Source organism: Pseudonaja textilis, chromosome 1, assembly GCF_049901715.1.
Source record: "Pseudonaja textilis isolate UNSWEBS1 chromosome 1, rPseTex1.2, whole genome shotgun sequence".
NCBI classification, from domain to species: domain Eukaryota; kingdom Metazoa; phylum Chordata; class Lepidosauria; order Squamata; family Elapidae; genus Pseudonaja; species Pseudonaja textilis.
In genome coordinates, this window is record NC_141990.1 from 173,530,242 (window position 1) to 173,552,256 (window position 22,015).

The window sequence follows — 22,015 nt, forward strand, 5'->3', positions numbered from 1 at the left end:
CATAAGACATAAAGGAGGAGCAAAGGGACATGAGCCTTTGCAGGAAGCAACTTTGTTCATTCTGGTCAGTTTAAAATCTGAAGCTCCTTGTTGACTTTGTGCTCTGTTTGACTTTGTACAGCTAATTGGCAATTTAGTTGTTAGCAGCATTTCAAGGGAGATAAAGGTGGGTGCTTATCAGCCTTATCCCGACTGTGGCAGACTTCTGTTGGACTATTAATAAACTGTTTGGGACTCATTATGGGCTGTGAATGCATATAATTCACAGCCGTTGAAATAAAAACATGGTTTTGGGAACAGCGTGTGATTGTTACTGTCTCAGGAAGCCTTGGTCAGAACACTAACTTTCTAACTCAATATTTACATTGGTTGAGAACACCCTTGTTAGGCCAGCTATCAAAGTAAGCTAATATTTTCTCAAGAAAGTTCTTGGTACCATTCAGCTTCTAATTTTTCAAGAAAAGTCCAATCATTATGAGTTGTTGTCTTAAAGGGATAGTTTTTCCAGAAACCCTTGCCATAAATTGCAGGTATCTGAGTTTATGCATTGTTACCCACCCAAGCAAGTATCAGCTGCACCATATGCTGTGCAATTACTTAGTTCAGTTTGTTATTGTCACTGTAGCCAAAGTTTCATACCTGCATTTATTTAGGTTCCCATAGCAATGTACAGTACTTGGTGAATACAAGGCTGTTTGTGAAATTAGTTAGATAATAAATTGTTGTGTCACTGTTTTACAGAAGCTAATCCATAGGAAAGCAGAAATATTTAAAGCTATTAAATTTATAGCTTTTGGTAATTTTACAAGTTGGAGTTCCTTTTTATTATCATAGTTCAACTTCTTTACTTTTAAAATAAGCATGCTGACCTGGCTATCTATCAAATGTCACAGTCCAGAAGTAAAAAAAAAAAGTCGTTTTGCTGTCATAATAGTATCTCAGCATGAAAAGGAATGACAAGATTCTTGAGAAGTCAACAATTCATAAAATATGTGAAGGACAGAGCTAGGCACTAATGCATTAGTGAGTACTTCGGTAGTCTGTTTTTACTATGTTAAAATCAGCTTCATTTTATAATGAATTCATTCTTGATTCTCCTAATTCCTTTGAGCCCTTAGTGATCAGAAATAGTAAGTGTGATCATCCAATGGTATTTCACAGTCATAAGATGATGGGTTTCTTTAAAGATAACCAGCATCTTGAATTGCACCCAGAAACCAAGTATCAGCCAATGTAGCTCACAGAGCAATGGTGTCACGTAGGCATTCTGAGGTGTGCCCATTACTCTTTGTATCTCTATATTCTGGTCTAGCTGTAATTTCTGAGTGGTCTTTAAGGATAACCCCCATTTAGAAATGCATTGTGGCAGTCCAATTGTGAGATCAATTTCCAATTGATTATCTAGAGGATCTCCTAAACTAGGCAGAAGTGCAAAGACAGTGCCCTAGATCTACCTCTGCAAAGGCCTTGTTCACCATAGTTGCCACCTGCTTTTTGAGCAGGAAATGTGAATCCAAGAAAGTCCCCAGATTGCACACTAGTTTCAAATGGAGAAATACAATCTCATCCAAGCTGAAGATGAATAATTCCCAGAATTGGGAGATTCAAATACATCGTTTCTCCCCACCAGACTTGCACATCCTCAAACATTGGGAGAGAGCATCAATAGCACTGCTTGGAGGGGCTTAAGGCAAAACCTACAATTAGGTATCAACAATATATTGATGGTACCAGATTTTAAACCAGAGAGCTCCAAAACCTTCAGCACATCAATCCCTTCATGAGGTTTCAGATTGTACAAATACACCTATTTATGACTTGAAAATAATGCAATACTACTTAAGTAGTACTATGAATAACAATATTCATATATCAACAACAATAACAATGGTGGATAATCCCCTCAAGCTTCAGGGTTGACATTGACTACTTTGTGGAATTCTGCCCTAAATTGCTGGATGACCTTTCCCAACTGTTTCATATAGATGTTAAAAAGAAGGATGAGAACATCAAGCCCTGAGGCCCATCACCAGTGAAACCGGAAACTTATTAGTGCTTTAGTATGCCTACTCTTTGATACCTAATTTGTGTGATTATAGTTGGAGATCAAACACGGAGGAGTCAGAGTCATAACTGTACTCCCCAAAGGCACATTATTTCTCTTTCAAATGTGTCAATAAATAGTTATTATGAACTAATGTTGAGCCAGTTTAGGTTGACAAATCTATTGCCTGGAGGTATTTATATAAAAACTTGGCAAAAGCATTTTTCCAGGACATCAATTTTATTACTATCATATAAAATGATAGAAAATCCCCATGGTAATTTATCTTCAATCAGGATGAAGAACTAAGATTGTTAAGACCTAGAAAATCATTAGCAGTTTTTTTAAGCTTCATTTTTTCAGTAAATTTGTCATTGCCTATTTTCTTGCTGTGTGCGGCTGAAAAGGGGCGTTGGTACTTACCTGATACACCTGTTCTCAGTGAGCTGCGACGAGCATCCAGAGAGTGGGAGGTGCTTAGTCTCTGCTCGGATAGGCTGGGCTTAATTGTTAGGATGCTCTTACTCCTCCCTGACTCCTCCCTAGCGTCCCCCAGTTTTGGCAAAGACAAGGTGATGCAACCCACGCCCTCTCCTTTGTTATGTTTGTTTGTTTTACTAATTTCCAGATTTTGGTGGCCGGAACAGGATCCCACCAGACAGATATTGGGTGGGGCTGGATGCTCATCGCAGCTCACTGAGAACGGGCATATCAGGTAAGTACCAACGCCCCTTCTCCATTGAGCTGCTCTGAGCATCCAGAGAGTGGGACATACCAAAGCTTAGCTTGTCCTATGGGAGGGTCTCCGTCTGGGTTGGAGCCCCCCCACTGTCTGAATGGACCCGTTGTAACACCCTCCTACCAAAGGAGGCCTTGGCAGAAGCAAATACATCAATTTTGTAATGCTGAATGAAAGGTGATGGAGAGAGCCATGTTGCCGCTCTACATATTTCTGCTATAGGAGCTTGCGTGGCCCAGGCCGCTGAAGTTGCCATGCTCCTTGTTGAATGTGCCGTGATGCCCCTAGGCACGGCTAATGATTGAATCTCATACATCTTGGCTATCGTGGCTTTCAGCCACCTGCCTATAGTTGAAGGTAAGACCTTATGCCCCTGAGTGGTTGGCTGAAAAGATACGAAAAGGGCTTCAGTCTTCCTGAAAGGAGCCATTTGATGTAAGAACGTAGAGAGAGCTCAGCAGACATCAAGTCAGTGCCATTGATGCTCTAGGCCCTGAGAAGGCCTGGGGCAAAAATTTGGGAGCACAAGTTCTTGTGCCCTGTGGACGGCAGAATTGACTTTTGGTATGAATGTGGGGTCTGGTCAAAGAACCACTCTGTCAGTATGGAATATACAAAGGTCCTTTCGGGCCGATAGAGCTGCTATTTCCAAGATACGTCGTACTGATGTTATAGCTACGAAGAAAACTACCTTGTATGTGAGAAAATGGAGACTAGTAGTTTTCAGTGGTTCAAATGGACCCTTCGTGAGTGCTGTGAGTACCTTGATAAGGTCCCAGGTCGGGTAACGATGTACCACTGGTGGACATAAATTTGTGGCACCCTGAAGAAAACTCTTTATCCATGGGTGGTGGGAGATGGATGTTCCCAGGTCATCACCGAGGCAATAGCCACCACCTGTCATCTTAAGGTGTTTGGAGAGAGACCCCCGTCGAGACCATTTTGAAGAAACTCCAAAACTTGTGCTACTGACGGAGAAAATGGGTCCACCTTGGATTTGGTGCACCATTTATAAAAGATAGTCCATGTGGCATTATATATGCGGCTCGTAGAAGGGTGCCGAGCTGCTTGAATGGTGTTGATCACCCTGGTCAGAGATTCTCCTTTCTTAGTTGTCTCCCCTCAACCTCCAAACGGCTAGGTGTAGCCATTAAGGGTCCGGGTGTTGGATCGGTCCCTGGGTGAGCAGAATTTTGTGTGGTGGAATTTTCCATGGTTCTTCTGTGGAGAGCCCCCTGAGATCTGCGAACCACAGCCTCCTGGGCCAGTATGGTGCCGCCAAGATCACTTCCGCTTTCTCATCCAGCAGCTTTTGGATCACCTTGGATATCAGCGGGAGCGGGGGGAAGGCATAGAAGAGTCCCTGGGGCCACCGGCAATGGAGGGCATTGATGTTCTCCACCCTCTGGGATGGGTATCTCAAAATGAATCTAGGGAGCTGCGCATTCAGGGGAGAAGCGAACAGATCTATAACTAGCAGACCGAATCTCTGAACCACCTCCTGAAACAGATCTGGGTGCAGGTGTCACTCTGACTGGTCAACTGTGGCCCTGCTCAGCCAGTCTGCCTGTGTATTTGTGAGCCCGGAAATATGCTCAGCTGTGATGGAGCTCAAGTTCCTTTCCGCCCAAAGGCACAGTCTTTCTGCTTCCCACATGAGTTTTGAGTGGGTACCCCTTTGTTGGTTTATATGTGCTTTTGTTGTGACATTGTCTGTTAGTATGAGGATGTTTCTCATTCGAATATGAGGATGGAAACTGTGAAGGGCCAGATGGACTGCCCTGAGCTCCAACCAATTTATGCTGTTTGATCGGTCTGCTGCTGACCAACGTCCTCGAGCCGAGAGGGACTGGAAATGTGCTCTCCATCCAAACAGGCTGGCATCTGTCGTAATGGTGAGTCTGTGGGGCTCTTTCAGTGGACAACCCTTGTTGATGATCGGAACTGTCCACCAGTGCAGAGAGAAAAGGACTTTTGTTGGAACAAATACTTGGATCTTGAAGTTACTTTGTCCCAATCTTTGGTATAGAAGCAAGTCCCATTGGAGTGATCTAGCATGGAACTGGGCCCAAGGGATAATAGAAATACAGGAGATCATTTACCCCAGTAATTTGGACAAATCAGCTAGAGGAACACGTTTGAGGGTTCTGATAGTCTGAGCTAAGTTCTTGATGATCTCCTGCCTCTCAGGAGATAGAAACACTCTTCGCTTCCCTGTGTCTATTACTGAACCCAGGTGAGATAAACAAGTCGAGGGAGATAAATGACTCTTTGCCCAATTAATGGAAAAACTGTGTTGTTGAAGGCTTTGCAATGTGATTTGAGTATCTAATTCTGCCTGCCTGGATGAGGAAGATAAAATTAAAATGTCACCCAGGTAGCACTGCAGTCTTATGGGTGTGCCTCTAAGATGGGCAGCCAGAGCTGCTAAGACTTTTGTAAATGTCCTTGGGGCAGATGACAACCCAAAGGGCAGGGTGACATATTCAAAGTGTTGGTTGTTATAACAAAATCTGAGAAATTTGCTGTGTGAAGGTCTAATTGTGTGTAAATAGGCCTCTGTTAAGTCTATGGAAGTTAAAAAGTCGCATTTTCTTATGTTAAGCAGAATGGATTGGAACATACTCATTTTAAATTTACGATAAACGAGGGGATGGTTGAGTCGTTTTAAATCTAAAATTGCCCTCCATCCCCCTGAACTCTTAGGGACTACGAAGAGTAGTGAGTAGAACCCTTGCCCTTGCTGATCCTGGGCTACTGGTTGGATAGCCCTGATTTCCAGTAAGTGATTGATTGCTGTCTCCATCAGATTCCTTTTAACAGGGTTCTTGGAGAGAGGGCATGTCATAAAAAAGCTCGGGGGTGTGGAGTGGAATTCTAGAGCCAGGCCAAATCTAATGGTGTCTCGAACCCAGAAGTAGAAGTATCCCAACGGTCTGCAAGAACCTTAATAGACCTCCAGTGGGGGCATAATCTCTGGATCTATTTTGGATGTCAGAAACCTCTGTTTCCTGCCCCCCTAAATGGTCTTTTTCCCTGTCCCCCCCCCCTATGATTTCTGTCCAAAAAGTCCATTCTATCAGAGTCGTGGCTGCTCCTAAATCCCGATAATCTCTGAAATCTAGGGGAGAAATGTCCCTGATGGTAGGGACAAAAGGAGCCTCTCCAAAAGGGCTGATAATTTCTGTTGTCTGAGAGACAAAAAGGGGAGGGGAGAATCTTCTTTTTACTTCTGGTCTCAATCAAAAGCGGATCCAGAGCAGCACCAAGCAATTTGTCCCCCCAAATTGGGGAAGAGGCAAGTTTCCATTTATGTTTGGTATTGGCTTGCCAATGCTTGAGTCATAGCAGTTGGCGAGCTGTGACCTGCGATGCCATGGCTTGAGCTGAGAATTTAACTGCATGAAACGTAGCATCCACCGAAAACACTGTGGCTGCAATCAGTTTGGCGATGTCTTGATGCGCCTTGATGTTAGAATTTGGTATAGAGTCCCTCAGATGACGGAGCCACCTAAGGGAAGATCTAGTAAAAAAGGATGCGGCTGTTGCCGCCCTTATGGATCACGCATCAGACTGATGGGCCTTTGGGAGGGCTATCTCTGCTTTCTTCTCCTCTGGTTTAAGGACCTCCTCCGCTTCGGTGGGAATCGCAGAGGAGGATGCTAATGCCACCACTGGTTCATCTACCTCAGGAGTATTGAGGGAATTTGAAAAATCTGAAGCCAAATAGAAAAACTTTTTGTCAAAACTAGTGGGGGCTGGGTATGCTGCTGCTGAAGCCCATTGCTTCTGGGCCAGATCTGAAAACATTTGCAGGACTGGGATAACATCCACTTCGTTAATGGGTTGTGAGAAAATCAAATCATCTGATTCCACTTGGGAGTCTGGTTTTTGGACAGAGGATGAGGCGAGCTGTGTTTTTGGCCTTAAAAAGGAGCATTTTGAAAAGTTGGGGACAGAACAACCCCATAAAAGTAGGTTGGTCAGGCTTGATGCCTTTGTTATCTGACATTCCTCTTTCCAGGGGGTCCGCCTCCAATAGGACCTCACTATTGTGTACTGAAACAGCTTCTGCTTGCTCCATTAGGTCCTCTTGTTCCTCCTCTTCCTGTAAATTGTGTGAAGGCATGTGGGAAATCATAGAAAACTCCCCTTGGGGAGGTACCTGAGGGTAATGCAGATCAGTTCTGCATAGAGAACTTGCAGACTGTGAGTCACATTCCGACGCTGGAATCTGTCTGCCCATCATGGTTTGTTGTACCCCTGCTGCGATTCCTCTGTGGATCGCTAACTCCATGCCTTCGTTGTTTCTGGAACCTCATCTGGAAGGAACTCCTCCTGGCATAGGCCGGCTGCCGTTGGCATGAAGGTTGTCTCAGGGGCTCATCTTGAAACCTGTAAACCTGATGTTACGATGCCAGGTGGCCGAGAAGGCATGGACAAGTCTAAGGGTATAGGGGTGCACTGAATGTGAGGCTGTGGAGTTGGAGTAGGGGATTGGGAATTCCTCTCAGCCTCCCTTGCGCACCTTTCAATTTGCTTTTCCAATGCCTTTGGCATCGGGTGGCATCCTTCTCTGCGGCCTTTGAAGGAGCCTTATCTCTTTTAGATTTGTCTTGAGTCCGTGCCTTAGCTCCACCTCTACTTGCCATTGCAATGACAGGGAACCCTATCAATACTTACTCCCCTCTTTTTGATATGAAATATCTAAAATTTGAGGCGTTTATATTATTATTATTGTTGTTGTTATTGTTATTATTGCGAATTACCAATGAATTAATATATTTATGTAATATCTATCTATCATCTATCTATCTATCTATCTATCTATCTATTTATCTCTAGTTTTATATATATATATATATGATATATTGAATAAAAGATTCAATGCCTCAATATTCTGATAAATATCCACTATGCCAAATTTGAGAATGCTCAATGATAGGGCAATTTACTAGCAATTAATAGGCTCTCAACAGCTATCTGCACAGGCCTCAGGCCTTGGTGCTGGCTGTTCCTGCTGTGTTTCTCCATATATATATATATATATATATATTAAAAATGATTTAATCTCCCAAGGAGTAGAATTTTTCTTTCCCCTGGCTCTGTGGCTAGAGCTTGGAGGAGGTTGAAGCCTCTCAACAGTAGGCTGGAAAACCCAACAGAGACCGCACAATGCAACATGATAATGGCCCTTGAGAATGTGCACTAAAATGGCGGACAGTCTCCTGTTCAAAATGGCGCAGCCATATTTTGGGCGCCAAACACAGCAGTACCTTCACCGCCCAACCAATTTTACCAGCGGCTACCTCACGATTGAGCGGCGGGAAGGGGAGAATCAGGGCTCCAACACCCCACCCCTGCGTTCTCCATGGGGAGGATGAAGGTATGAGAAGAAAACGCATGCTTTTTCGAACTTTCGAAATGCAATGGCAAGGGGACTAGCTTTTGGCACTGAGGATCGTTTGTGCGAAGGAAGGGAAATAACATCCTTTGAAGAAGTGCGATGTCGAAATGTAATGGTAGGGTTCAAAGCCTCAGCCCTTATGGGCGCGATGCAAGCGCAATGCGGGTGGAATGCCGATGGCGACCCGCAGTTGTTCCAACTGCTTCCTATCTCTAATTGTAGTCAGATTTTGCCACTGAGAGCAATTTAGGGATTCTAGCAAAACGGAGTTTTTGAAAACCATCCAAACCTCAAAGTTGTTCCTGCTCCAGCCAAGGAAAGCTGCCTATCGAACCAAAGGCTGAGCTAAAACTGGGGGATGCTAGGGAGGAGTAACAATTAAGCCCAGCCCATCCAAGCAGAGACTAAGCACCTCCCATTCTCTGGATGCTCGGAGCAGCTCAGTGGAGAACCTAAAGAGCTCTCAGTTTTAAGTTTGTGTTTATATATTGCTTAACATTACAACAATTTCAGTATTTTCAGCAGCAAGCCAATTAACCTGTATTTACCTGTATCTAATCTGCTTTCTGACTAATAGCGTGGCTGCATTTTAAAAAATACTTTCAAATCTTGATTTTTTTCCCATGAAAAATGACTTATCTCTATTCCTTTTTTCACTCTGAAATCAACTTGTCACTTTGTATAAAAAAGATTTCTAGTGTTTTCATGTTGGTCCTTGGGTAACCAGGTCATATTCATGGACTGAAATAAAAATAATCAGAAATAATACAATTAGCTTTTTATTTGGAAGGCCTTTTGGAGAATGAGCAGCAAAGACTGAGAACAGAGTTAGCAAGCATTTTATTTTTAGAGTTTATGTTCTGAGATTAATACAGTCACAGCTCATGAAACTGAAAACAAATGGATGAAGTACTATACTCATACTATGCACTGGCAAAATCTAATAAAATCTATTGCAGCTGTTGCTGAGGTCTGTTTCTCTTGACATCTTAACTGAAACACATTAAAAGAATGTTTAAAAGACAATGGCATCTGCCTTCCAATGAAGGTGGCAGCTTGTTTGTCTCACACAGATTGAAAAGAAATGTACCGTAGTGACAGTCAGCATCCCACCCAAAGTGCTCAATTCAATTATCATTCCATGTGTTAGTACTCTGCACACACTCTAGTTGGTGTCACGCAGGCAAGAGTGTGTAGCCTCTAGATTAGTATTCTTAGTTTGAATAGAATAGTGAGTGTGTGCTTGTGCTTGTAGTGAACAGGGCTTTAAACTGAATTCCTGATATTCTGGACAAAATTGCTAAATGTGCTGATACTATCCTTACCATTTGTATGGAATTTGCACCTGGCACAGATACAATTGTGTTAGGTAATCTGATAAACTGATCTACAAGTGAAAAGTACTAAATAGGTGATCAAATCAAATCAAATCTTTATTACATTGTAATTCAGCATAAGGTGGGTAGGATACAATCAGTTTAAGGAGGAGACATGGGATTAAAAAGCATAGAAGATATATCGAAGTATAGTTTAAGAGGGAAAAAATCCTAAACATATATGTTATGTATATATAAAGTCTAAAAAAAATCTAAAGGGATGGAATCTAAAAATATATATGTTCCACTATGTCTCCATAATGTTGCTATTCCTCCAGATCTGTAATATGTGTGAAATGAAAGAAAAACATTATTGATGAAATTAAGGTTAAGGGTGGGATACAGAGATTTGAATGCAAGTAATCTGATCTTGTAGAGCAGACTTGTTGAATACATCCTTGTGGAGTGTTGAAAAGGCTAAAATTATGTCCAAAAATATAAATTAGTATAATCTAAGTTGTCCTGGTTGTGTATGAAGTAGAAATCCATAGGTTGGTGATAGTTGCATGTCATGTTCCAGTGAATGGCAGTAATGTAATAATCATAATAGTTTCTGGGGAAAATCGTAACATTCAAAATTCATTTTGAATGAATGCAATTTGCTCAAGCATTAATAACAATGGTATTCTTAACCACATAAATGAACAATTGCTGCAAAAAACAGTGAAAGTTTGATAATGTGCATATAGACAAAAAGATGCTTATTAGGAATGAAATTTAAAAATCAATTTACAGTTAAAATGTTAAAAGGCAGACAAAATGTATGGTAATTCTGAGGGACATAAAAAATTGTTTTGGAAGTCCATGAGGAGGCTAAACAAAGAGCTTCCACCAGAATGCATGACATTAAAAATAGAAGTTATTTAATGATTAAATGATTTGGGATGAAATTGAAGTGAAAGAATGCTGGAAGGAGTATTTTAGAGATTTTTGATTTGTTCTTCAGTAAATTATTAAGAAATACATGATTTGTAGTAAATGTTAGTTAATTTGTGTGATGCAGTGAAGAGAGTATGGATCTGAAAATTCATGTATCAATTATATCTAAATAATTAAAAATGGGAACAGGTAGATGACTTTGTCTATTTGGTAAATGTTTATTAAGATTGGACAGTTGTAAAAAGAGGAAATATAAAAATAATAGATAATATGTGATCTGTTGTAAGGAATGAATATTTGTCAAAAGCAAGAGTTTTTATTTATAAAAGAATGCTTCTGGGCTTGTTTTCTGGAGGTAAGTCAACTGGGCCTCGTATGTCAGGAGAAACCTAGAATATAAAAAACAAAAAAATATTGAGTCAAGAAGATATGATTGACTGAATGTAGATTATATATCAAAGTGAGTAAGCACAAAGATTCTGGTTAGAAAAAGAATAATGAGGATATAACAGTGGGTGAAGAGAAAGGAAAAAGAGAGGAAGCCATAATTGTTGATGATATGATTTGGAAAAAGAGGTGACAAAATTAAAGAACAAAAGATAATTACTGAGAGACAGTTTGGTCTGCTGAACTAGAACCTGGAAGACAGTGAGGTCTTCTTTCAACAAGAAAACCATCTGGGTGATTTTAAGCCAGTCATTCTCAGCCAAAAGGGTTATTGTTGTGGAGAAAATAGGTGGGAGCATTCTGTATCCAGACTTGAGTTGTTTAAATAAAGATGTAATGTAAATGTTGCTGTTCTTCTTGTGCGGTTTCGATTCATGCTCGCTGCTGGAGCGCCCTGAGCCGGCTGGTTTCGGGGCTAAGCCACCCCGTAGAGGTGGTGAAGAGGGTAGAGATCGCCAGCAGGGTCGAGGAGAGCCACATCTCTCCTCCCCAGCTGGCCATTACTCCCTTTCCCAAAGGTGGTTGCAGCGGTGGTCAGAAATGGCCACCTCATAAAAGAACTCGACCGGAAAAGAATGTGCAGGAGGAAGATAAGAAGAGAAAGTTTTGGCTGACCGGGTTGAACTGAAAAGCAACAACATAAGGAATTTGAACTATAAAGAATGAGATTGCTCCCAAAGAAGATATTGAAGCGGTGAATGAGAGAGGGAAGGGAAAGGATTTGGGTTGCTTTTCTTTCCTTCCCCATATTGACAACTAAGAGTTTTAAGTAAGAAACTGACAAAAATCCACTTTGACATTAACAGGCATTTAAGCTGAAAATAAAATGTCAAAGGGATAATAAAGACTTCTGGATTTTCAAAAACTTTTAAAAGAAGAAAGGAGAGAAAAGGAAAAAATAAAAGGGTGGGATCTGGAAAAATGGAGGAGACCACCTGGAAGTAAAAGGAATTAACAGTGAAACTCTAACAAGATTCCTAAAAGATTCATTCCAACTGAAACTTTGTAATAAGATAATAGAACCCCAGAAAGAGAAAGTGGAAAAAAGAAGCAAGAAGAAACAGCTTTGGATTATTTGGATTACTTGGTGATTTTTGGATTTTGGGTTATTGGATTTAAAGGACTAAAATCAATCTGGTGGTTGTTTAAAAGTTTTTAAAATGGTATCACTCTTGGAAGAATTGAAAATGGAACTTAAAAAACAGAAAGAAGATGCACAAGAAGGAAGAGGTTTTTTTGGCTTCGTATTTCAATTTTTAGAAATGGAGATCCTGAACTATGAGAAACAACAAGAAATGCCTGTAGAACAAGAAGGGTGGGACAAAGAAGAAGCCATCTTCAATGACCAAGTAATTCTACGTGGGGGGGGAAAAGAAAAGGGGTGAAAGAGTGAAATATTTAAGATCTGAAAAAACAACCAAAAAAAAAGAATAGTTTGAAAAGTAATTACAATATTAGGAAGAAACACAAGAAAGGATTACAGAAGAGAGAATTAGAATTAGAGAGACAACGAGTCAAAAAGGGGAGGGAGAAGAAGAGGGGGAAGAGGGAAAGGAAAAGAAGTTATAAAGGACAGAAGCAGGATATAGAGAAACAGGGAAAATGTACAAGGATTAAAGGTATAAGCCTATTTAGAAGACAGAGATAATGGGTGAAAATTTAATTGAAAGAGGGATTCTGCAAGGGTACATAAGATAGTATTGTTATATTAGAAATAGAAATGAACTTAGAAAATATGAAACAAGTGTGATTAAAATGATAGATAAAATACTCATTGTAATGTAATGGAATGTTTGTTAATAAATAAATGAAATAAAGAGAATGGGAGAATAAAATTAGGAAAGGATGGGAACATTTTAATTATTATTAATGAGTTATAGAAATTTAAGTGAAGAGGAATATGAAAGAAATATGAAAAAATTATGGGAATATTATAAGTGTTTCTAAGGAAGTATGATATCTCATTGAAAAGAAATGTTACAGATGTTAAAGATTATAACTAACATTAATGATAGAGCTGAATTGGAATAGAATAAGTATTTTATTTATTATTGTTATATATGTATACTTTCTCTTTAAGAACTTAGTATGTATTTTAAGAATGTACCAAGCAGAATTTGACTGGAAGTTATGTGTTATATTAAATGTTATAATTGTAAGGGCATAAACTGAAGTTTAAATAAGAGTAGAATGGACAAAAAATTAAAAGATACAAAGGTGTCATACTCCAATCAGTAACTACAGGGGAAAATTTTGTTTAATGAGAAAAGAAAATATGAAATTGAAACAGGACAGACAAAAGTATAAATATAATGATTAGAAAGTTATTGAAACTTAGAAAAAGATATATATAATTGAATTTAGAAAGGAATGAGATAATTAAAAGCAAGGTTGAGAAAACTAAGGGAAGGGAAAAATTATTAAGAAAATGTTAAAATAGTAATAAGATATGGAATAGAACACAAAGATGAATATGAAATTGAGTTTGTGTCTGTATGGAGAAGTGATGACCCGGGACCATGCTATTCTCAAAAAAAGATATTTTATTTGTATTATGTTTTGTGAAAATCCAAATAAAACTTTTACAAAAATAAATAAATAAATGTTGCTGTTACTATCTTCCTTGCAATCCCTGCATAACTTCTCATATGTTCTGAAGAATCCCCAGTGTTTCAGAGCAAATTAGAAGACAGGAAAAGTTTTAGGGAAGAACAGTTCACAAAAATCAATTCATTTCCATATAGATTTAGTGTCTCTTACTAACTCATATGTTAAATGTACATGTTATGTGCTTTACCTCTTCACCATAGGTATAAATAATTTCCTTCTTTTGTTTATCCTAGCTTCTGGAGAAAACAAATAACTTTTTTGAGGAATCAGATTCAACATCAGCAAGAAGTCCTTTGCATTTAGCTGTAAGTATAGGTTGCATGAATTGCTGTTCTAATAAGATCAAATAGCCTTCTGTTTCTTATCTAAACTATACTCCAAATCTCTCCAGCCAAATTCAAAGCCCAAGATCCCCAAATGAAAACATTGCTATTGCATGAAAGCTAACACTTTCTAAAACAGAAGCCTCCTCTTAGAGATGGGGAAAGAGTTGAAGTCAATTTTAGTTAAGCTACTTTGGGGGCTCATATAAATATGCTACTAGTTAGAGTATCAAATTCAAGAACGGTGTGAGGGCTTATTTCTTTACTATGTTCAAATTATTCTTATAAAGAATATCTATAGTCTCTGTAACTAGAGGTGGGCTGTTACTGGTTTGCACTGGTTCGCACCAGTTCACGTAAACTGGTAGTTAATTTTATGGCCAGTTTGGCAAACTGGCAAATCCTACCCTGGGTGGCCCTGCCCCACAGACCCCTCCCAGGAGTCCCCATGTGGCCCATTTTGGATCCCAGGTACTTACCACGCAGACCCACATGGAGTCCCAGAGAGCTTTCGGAGTCCGGGATGGCCGTTTTTGCCCTCCTGGAGGCTCGAAGAAAGTCTCTGGAGCCCAGGGAGGGCAAAAAATGGGCCTCCTGGAAGCTCCAGAAGGCCAGAAGTGGACCCATTTCAGACTTCCAGAGGGCGTTCGGAGCCCAGGAAGGCTGTTTTCGCCCTCCAAGAGGAGGCTCAAGGGAAGCCTCCGGAGCCCAGGGAGGTTGAAAATACTCCCCCCATGGTGCAGGAGGCCACGCCTACAAAGCAACTGGGCAGAGAACCAGTTGCTAATTTTTTTGAAGCCCACCCCTGTCTGTAACCTTCAATTGGATGAAATTATGCATCTCAGGGCAAAATGTTTTCAACCAAAGTACCTCAAATGGGCTAACTCACAGAATGCTGGGACATATTACTGAAATTTTTATTTATTTATTTGTTCAATTTCTATTTCAGTCAATGACTCTGGGGAATCTGTGGCTGCTTCAGCATTGCCAAGCTTCTGCCGCTATCACACTGCTGTAGTCATCTACCTGCCCCTTGAGAAGGGAAAGAGGAAGGAGGGAGGGAGTGGGGGAGAGAGGAAGGAAGGTTTCCAATGCTCATTGCCAGTCAAAAGGAAGTCATATCTTAATGCAGCTCCAACTGATCTTTTGGCCACCATGTCATTTCTAGTTCTCTGTTTAGTTGAGGAAACATCTCTGAAATGATGACCCAATGGGTCACAGGTCCTCTAATTAATACCGGTATTAAATGCAGTTTTGTGCACTTCAGAATTAATTTTGGGACATCTCTCCAGATGCAGCTCTGCATACAATCACAGTTAGAGAAGCAAATGTGCGTAAGCAAGCAAAGCAAGCAATACTGTACCTTAGTGAACAGTGGGTTCATTTAATGACAGTGGCCTTTGCTTAACTACCGTGATGTTTGCACTTATGGCCACGTCCATTTAATTATTGCCGCAAAAAAAGTCATAAAATTGGTAAGGCTTGGCTCTAGTAGGTCATAACTCGAGGAGTACCTGTAAAATACTCACTATGGAATCTGAAAAACTTTTGAAGGTTTAAATTGAATTGTTTATATAAGTTATTTACAGTTAATTTGTCCATTGCTGAGCTGCCCCCTCAAACTATTTCAAGGATTTTTTTGCAAAATAGTCGGCCAATATTCATTACCACAATACAGAAATACATACAGAGAACAGCTTATAAAGTATTCTCACCCCCAAAGTATGTGCAGCTTCCATTTTGCTGTGATTATGTAAACTGATTAAAACTTTTCCTTCAGCTTCTGGTCCAGCTGACTGACTAGTCTTTTACCTACTACTTTATCTTAGCTTTTGTGGAGGTTTTTTGTACTTTGTTGATGGTTCTTGGATTTAAATATGTTTTAGTATTCCATTTCTCTGTTTTCTTTCTTGATGGATGTTATATGCCTCGTGGGGTTCTTTTGGATTGGTGTAGGTTATAAAACATTTGTCACCCAATACAGATTCTTTTCTATTGAGATTCATGTACTACTTATTTCCAAAGATTAGTCTAAATTCATTTACTTTTTAATAGGTTAAAATCCCTAAAGGGTTAGTTTATGTACCAATTTTAATCATCTATTAAAAATGCAGTTCCGGAGAAAAACCCTGAAAAGTATAGTTTATTCTGAAGAGGTAAATACCACATTGTGAAACAGGATTCAGGAGACTAATGAGATTTCTTCACTGTTCAGTTTTCATATCAGCAGAAACCTTGGTGTATTCTCAGTGTTTGAAAATCACTGGTCTTAAGTACTTCATTTTTTCCTAGGCCTATAATGGTCACCATGAAGCATTAGAAGTGCTGCTTCAGTCACTAGTAGATCTGGATATTAGAGATGAAAAAGGACGTACTGCCCTGGATCTTGCTGCATTTAAAGGACACGTGGAATGTGTTGAAGCGCTCATCAATCAGGGTGCTTCTGTCACAGTGAAAGATAACGTCACACAGCGAACCCCACTCCATGCCTCAGGTAGGTGAGATGCTACCATTTTGATACACTGACTACAGTTAAAACAGAACGATATGCAGAAAAGCTCATGGGGATAATCAGCTTTGACAGAGTTCCGTTCCTTTTTAAACAGAAAAAATTCTTACCCACTTAGTGTAGTGGGAGATAACTGCAGCAAAAATTGCAAGCTGTAATTTACATCTGTTCCCACTATTATGCTAAGGTCACTTTGTGTATTGTATGACCTCAGAGTTCTATATAATAATTCAGGTTGAAGAGAGAAACAAATTATAGCAATTTTAGAAAATTACTATTTCATTTGAATTCTTCATGAATAAGAAAATATAAGAGTGAAAATCTCTAAAGTTTTTTCCCTGTGGAACAACTCCTCCTTTCTAAATGAGCTAAGCTAAAATTGAACATTTACTAAATCTCCAGAAATAAAGAAATAAAGTAAGCAATTTCTTACAGGTAGTCCTTGATTTATTACCACAATTGGATCAAGGAATTTCCTTCGATAAGCGATACTGTTGATAAGTGAGTAATCCTATGATTGTGCCCAATTTTACAATCTTTTATGCCACAGTCATTAAGCAAATAACTCTGGCCATTAAATGAATCACACAGTCTGTCATGCCCCTGGTGGAGACTGACTCTGAGGGAGAGGAGGGACAGCCGACAGGGAGCGGAAGTTTGGCTCTGGAGGTTGTGGAGGAGGCTGGGGAAGGGGAGAGACCGGCTGAGCAGTCAGGAGGACCCAGGCCCATCCCCTATCCATCCTAAGGCACACAGGGAGGAGAGGATAAGGGAGAGACGTGGTCTCCTCAGGAGGAGGGGGCCTTGATCCTCTTCATGGGCTGCAAGTGTGAGAACTGCATAAGAGTTTGGACCTGCGTTCTGGCAAACGCTGGAGACAAAGTGTGTTTTATTTTGGTTTGACGTTATCTTGGTTGGCGTCCTTCTAACAGACTCTGCCTTGTTTTCTCCTTGAATTTGGTAAATACTTCTCCTGTTCCGTTGTGGAAATTTAATCATTGTAGTTTGTTTGGTTTTTATTTTCACCTCTATTTGCTCATTAAATTTGGACTGTATTGCTTTCTTTTGAAGACTATTTTTGAGTACATTTTATCTCCAACTGAGAATTATTGAATAGTGAGGCCAAGTTGGAGGCATTAAAGGACATTTATTTACATTTTGGATTTTGTTATATTTATGTTACACTCTGGGTCATCACACAGTCATTAAACAAATCCAGTTTCCCCCATTGACTTTACTTATTGGAAGCCAGCTGGGAAAGTCATAAATGGTGGTCATATGACCCACCCAGGACCCTGCAACCATCGTAAATACATGCCTAGTGCCTGGATTGTGCTTACATGAGCATGGGGACACTAAAATTGTAAGAGTGAAGACCGGTTGTAAGTCACTTTTTTTTAGTGTCACTGTAACATAAAATGATAGCTTAAATAAATGGTTGTTAAGCCAAGGACTACCTGTATTCCCAAAACAGAGATGATGTGTAATCAGATATCTACAGTGAATCATGATCCTTGAATTTTATTACCAGTTCATCAAATTATCATGACATATCGCAGGGTTGGGCAGTAATGGGTTTACAGATCTTCTGAGCTCTAGTTGTGTAGTATCATTTTGTCTAACCAAATGGTACCCCAACATTTCATAATTGTACCACTGAAATGAAGAAAGCTTAGCATAACCCAAATGGATTGGTCTGTGAAGTTCACTCAAGTTCTAGTCCTTAGAACAAATTCTTGGGTTCAGAATTCTGTCCCTCCTGAACCAGATTACAGTTGGTGATGTCAGCATGCTATGAATTAGATCTGTTTCTCCTCTTGAGTTGCACTTGCTGTTAGGCATTTAGAATTTAGATCAACTCATCTGTAATTGGATATACCTACTTAATTTTCCTTATGCCATAGTTTAGAATTGATTATATATTGCCATTTATTTTTAGAGTCTTTAACAAATAAACCAAGTACTGTATATTATTTTGTAGTGCATTATCTTAGCATGGCCTGATAGAGACCTCTGTTGGCTAAATACAAGTTTACATTGTCCACCAATAACAGTTGAAGCAGACCATATTTGACTATAATTAGGTAGGATTTCTTCATGGAAGAAACTCAAAATTGCTGCTGCTGCTATTTTCCATATGTCTTTGGATGCTACTGCAGTGTTGAAAACAATCTTGAAAAATGTAATGCTTGTACAAAAATATGAATGTCGTTTTTCAACTCTCTCTTTTCTCATCTCATCAAAGACAAATACCAGTATTTATTTTGGCTTTTCTACCTAATGGCAGTCAATATTTTTGGAGAATAAGCATTAAATAATTAAACTATTAATGAATATGGATTGAATCATCAAAATTCATATCTATATTTATTTCTTATATTAGAAGATGAATTTCAAGAGTGAATATATAGGGATATTTTCTTTCTTAATGGATTATTCAAAGACATTTTCTCCTAAATATTGATATACTTGATACAAGTTTGACTCTTTCACGGCTTTTATTTTAAAAACATTTAAAGTATGTATTTCCTTTTTATAGTTATCAATGGGCATACATCATGTCTACGACTTTTATTAGAAGTAACAGACAACCCTGACGTAGTGGATGCCAAAGGACAGTAAGTTTATTTCATTTTGAAATTTATGATATGAGTGACCTTGAGATCATTTTAAGCAGTAGCACTTAGATATCAATCGTAGCCATGTCCTCATTCAAGGGTGTTCAGAAGTTAGTTTAATATCTTCAAATTAAGGTAAGGATCGCCTTCCCATGCCATGGCTAACCAATTAATAATGCTGCTATCAGTTCTTCAACTTTTAACACTGGAGTTAAAGAGGAGAAAAGCAGTTGGACACAACCATTACAGCTGTAAGAAACTGGTAACCATGGACAACAATCATGGTTAAGCCTGTATGAGGCAAGAAATGGAAAAAGCAAATTTGCAGCAACCTAAGGAAATGAGATTATTATAATTGGTGTTGCACTGCCAGTGTATGTCTAGGATATGTTCTCTGGGATTTCTGCTACAAAAAGCATCCCATCCCATGCCAGATGCCAGAAGTGTGTTCTTTATTTTACATCTTAGATAAGATGTAAAAGTGAGAATAAGAGTTTGAAGTAAAGGACTCTTTATGAATGCAGACTGTGTGTTAATAATGGGTCTCCTATTAATATGAACCAGAATCTTGAAATATGACCCTACTCTAGCTCCCTGTGAACCTCTCTTCTTGGAGTCAGTTCTTGTATATGTGATTATATCCCATAGCTTAAGTCAGGAAAGCCATTTGGGAGACTTTGGGTCAGACCCTCTCTTTTAGCCTAGCCCATGTCTCAGTTGTGTGAAAAATAGGAGGAGGGAGGAGGCTTAGATATACTTGCACCATCAGCAACTTCAAAAGAAATACAAGTGGGATAAAAATCTAGTAAATAATATAAATAAATAAAAATCTTTGTGCATTTTAAAAAAATAGCACATATTTCTGTATGCAATGAATCACTGGCTTCCACATACCTCTTCCCCTGAGAACATACAGTTGTGAATTGCTGATAGGCAGAAAACATTTTTTTCCTTCAGATTTTGTAAACTGACTCTGAGAATACTGCAGTATGGCAAAGAATTAAAATCCAGAAGTTGTCTCATAATTATAGCCATATGTTATGGGCAATAGGATAGAATGGAACTATCACAACTTTTTGTCTATCCATTTCCTCCCATAATGGACAAATTTGAAATGGGCAAATTCCTAAATAGATATGGGAAAATGTTTCCACTTAAACCTTTTTATGTAGACTCTGGCCTGTTCCATAGATTGAACTCTACATTTATTTTTTCAAAAATAATGTTAAAAATTAAGCATAACCTTTTACAAATAAACGATTCGTTGATAATATGGAGGCTTTTAAAATGCAGTCTCATTTCAAATAAAAATCTTAGCAATAGTTTTATTTACTATGATTAGCTATAGATTTATTTTACTTATGTATAGTGTTATTATACACATGTTTTGATTTTTTTTTAAATTAATGATAGTGGGAGATATGTTTGGGAGAGACATTTAACATACTGTTTTATTTCCATAATTGTAGGTTGAATTGATGTCTATTCCTTTTCATGTTCATTTTAAAATTAAGAATACCCAAACAGAAGCAATTAAGTTAGGAGACTCAGCGCTAGGTAAAGACAATTAATCAGAAATAAACATTTTGCTGCTCGTGTTTAGATAATGGACAAAGATTGTATTAATGCTTCATGAATTTCCAATATTACCAAATCTAGCTATCTCTGGCAACATATAAAGTAACTAATGGATGTTACAGTGTTTGGAGAAGTGGCAAATACTTTTGAATAATACATTGAATAAAGTCACAAAGCAGGAATATATGATGACAGTTATGGGCCTCTCGTTTTTTTAGAACTCCACTTATGCTAGCTGTGGCTTATGGGCACATAGATGCTGTTTCTTTGTTACTTGAAAAAGAGGCATCCGTTGATGCAGCTGATATCCTGGGATGTACTGCTTTACACCGAGGGGTAATTTCTCATTTTATCCTGTGTTTTTGCTGTATGTTTTTCCAATTGCACATATGCCTAATAATGGTAGAGAAGAATACAGAATTGAATAAAATTGACTTTGATTCTAACATATATCATGTAAATCTCTGAATGCAAGCTGCTAAGGGCAAGTAACAGTGATCTGGAAACCTTTGCTGGAAACTGCTCTATTAGATGTCTCAATTAGTCCTTTTTTTTTTTTTAAAAAAAAGCAGTGTTTATAAAAGAATGGATATGATGGGAGAAGAAAATACGACAAAAGCTGTGCAGTCCGCACTACCCTGGACGAAGAGTTTGGTCATATTTAGAGTTAAATATATGTTAGAGTTGGGAAAAGTATCAGAAAACTGCCTTTATGGAGATGCAATCAATTTTTTTAGGTAGAAAGGGAGAATTTTTGCAATCTAAATTTTAATTGCTAAGGATTTAAGGTTTTATGATGATTAGAAGAAGGACAATCCTTTTGGAGGGGGCTCTGCTCATAGCTTTACATATAGGTGTTGTCAATAATCTTCCATGCATAGCACAGTGGGTTCATAGTAGGATTGTGTATGCCTACTGACATATGTTAAATTAGATGCTCTATTTAGCATATCTAATTTTCTAAGTTATTCCTCTACTTTTCAAATTTAAATAATGAAATATTTGGAACATGTTTTTTGAAGATCCTCATATTTTTTAATTAATCATTATTGTTTTCAAGTAGCCCATTTAAAAAAAAAATATTTCCAAGAATGCATGGGGGGAAATTAAAATAATTCCTAGCAATGCAAGATGCACCATCATCATAAACATCTTGAAAATGTCACTATTTCAAGCATGCTTGGAACACTTTTGAAAGTTGTTATGTTTGTACTGGCTCTTGGTCTGGAAGGACTCTTGATGCAGTATGTGAGTATATTTTTATAACGAACACTCTGAAAAGTATTTCTTTTCATTAATTTTTTAGAGAAGACAGTATCCAATGTCCATGTGCAAGTTACTAAAAAATTATTTGTCACTGACCGCCCAAGCAGAACATATTTTATTCCAGAAACAACCCAAATCTTTATCATTAATATTTCAGATAAGCTTTTTCAGTTACTAAAAAAAAATCAGTTTTTATTTATATTTATTTAGGATTGTTGA

The 22,015-nt window shown here is 38.6% G+C and overlaps 1 protein-coding gene across 10 annotated transcripts in view; it reads left to right on the forward strand.

The window, feature by feature from the left end:
* The window catches only part of ANKRD44 (ankyrin repeat domain 44), a 155,066-nt gene that overhangs the window by 107,615 nt on the left and 25,436 nt on the right, over positions 1-22,015 (forward strand). For all 10 annotated transcript variants that reach the window (XM_087919766.1, XM_087919764.1, XM_087919757.1 and 7 more), the window contains 4 exons: positions 13,736-13,807; positions 16,118-16,319; positions 18,874-18,952; positions 20,749-20,866. In XM_087919766.1, coding sequence (XP_087775892.1) covers positions 13,736-13,807; positions 16,118-16,319; positions 18,874-18,952; positions 20,749-20,866 — 471 coding nt within the window. The remainder of the gene's footprint in view (positions 1-13,735; positions 13,808-16,117; positions 16,320-18,873; positions 18,953-20,748; positions 20,867-22,015) is intronic.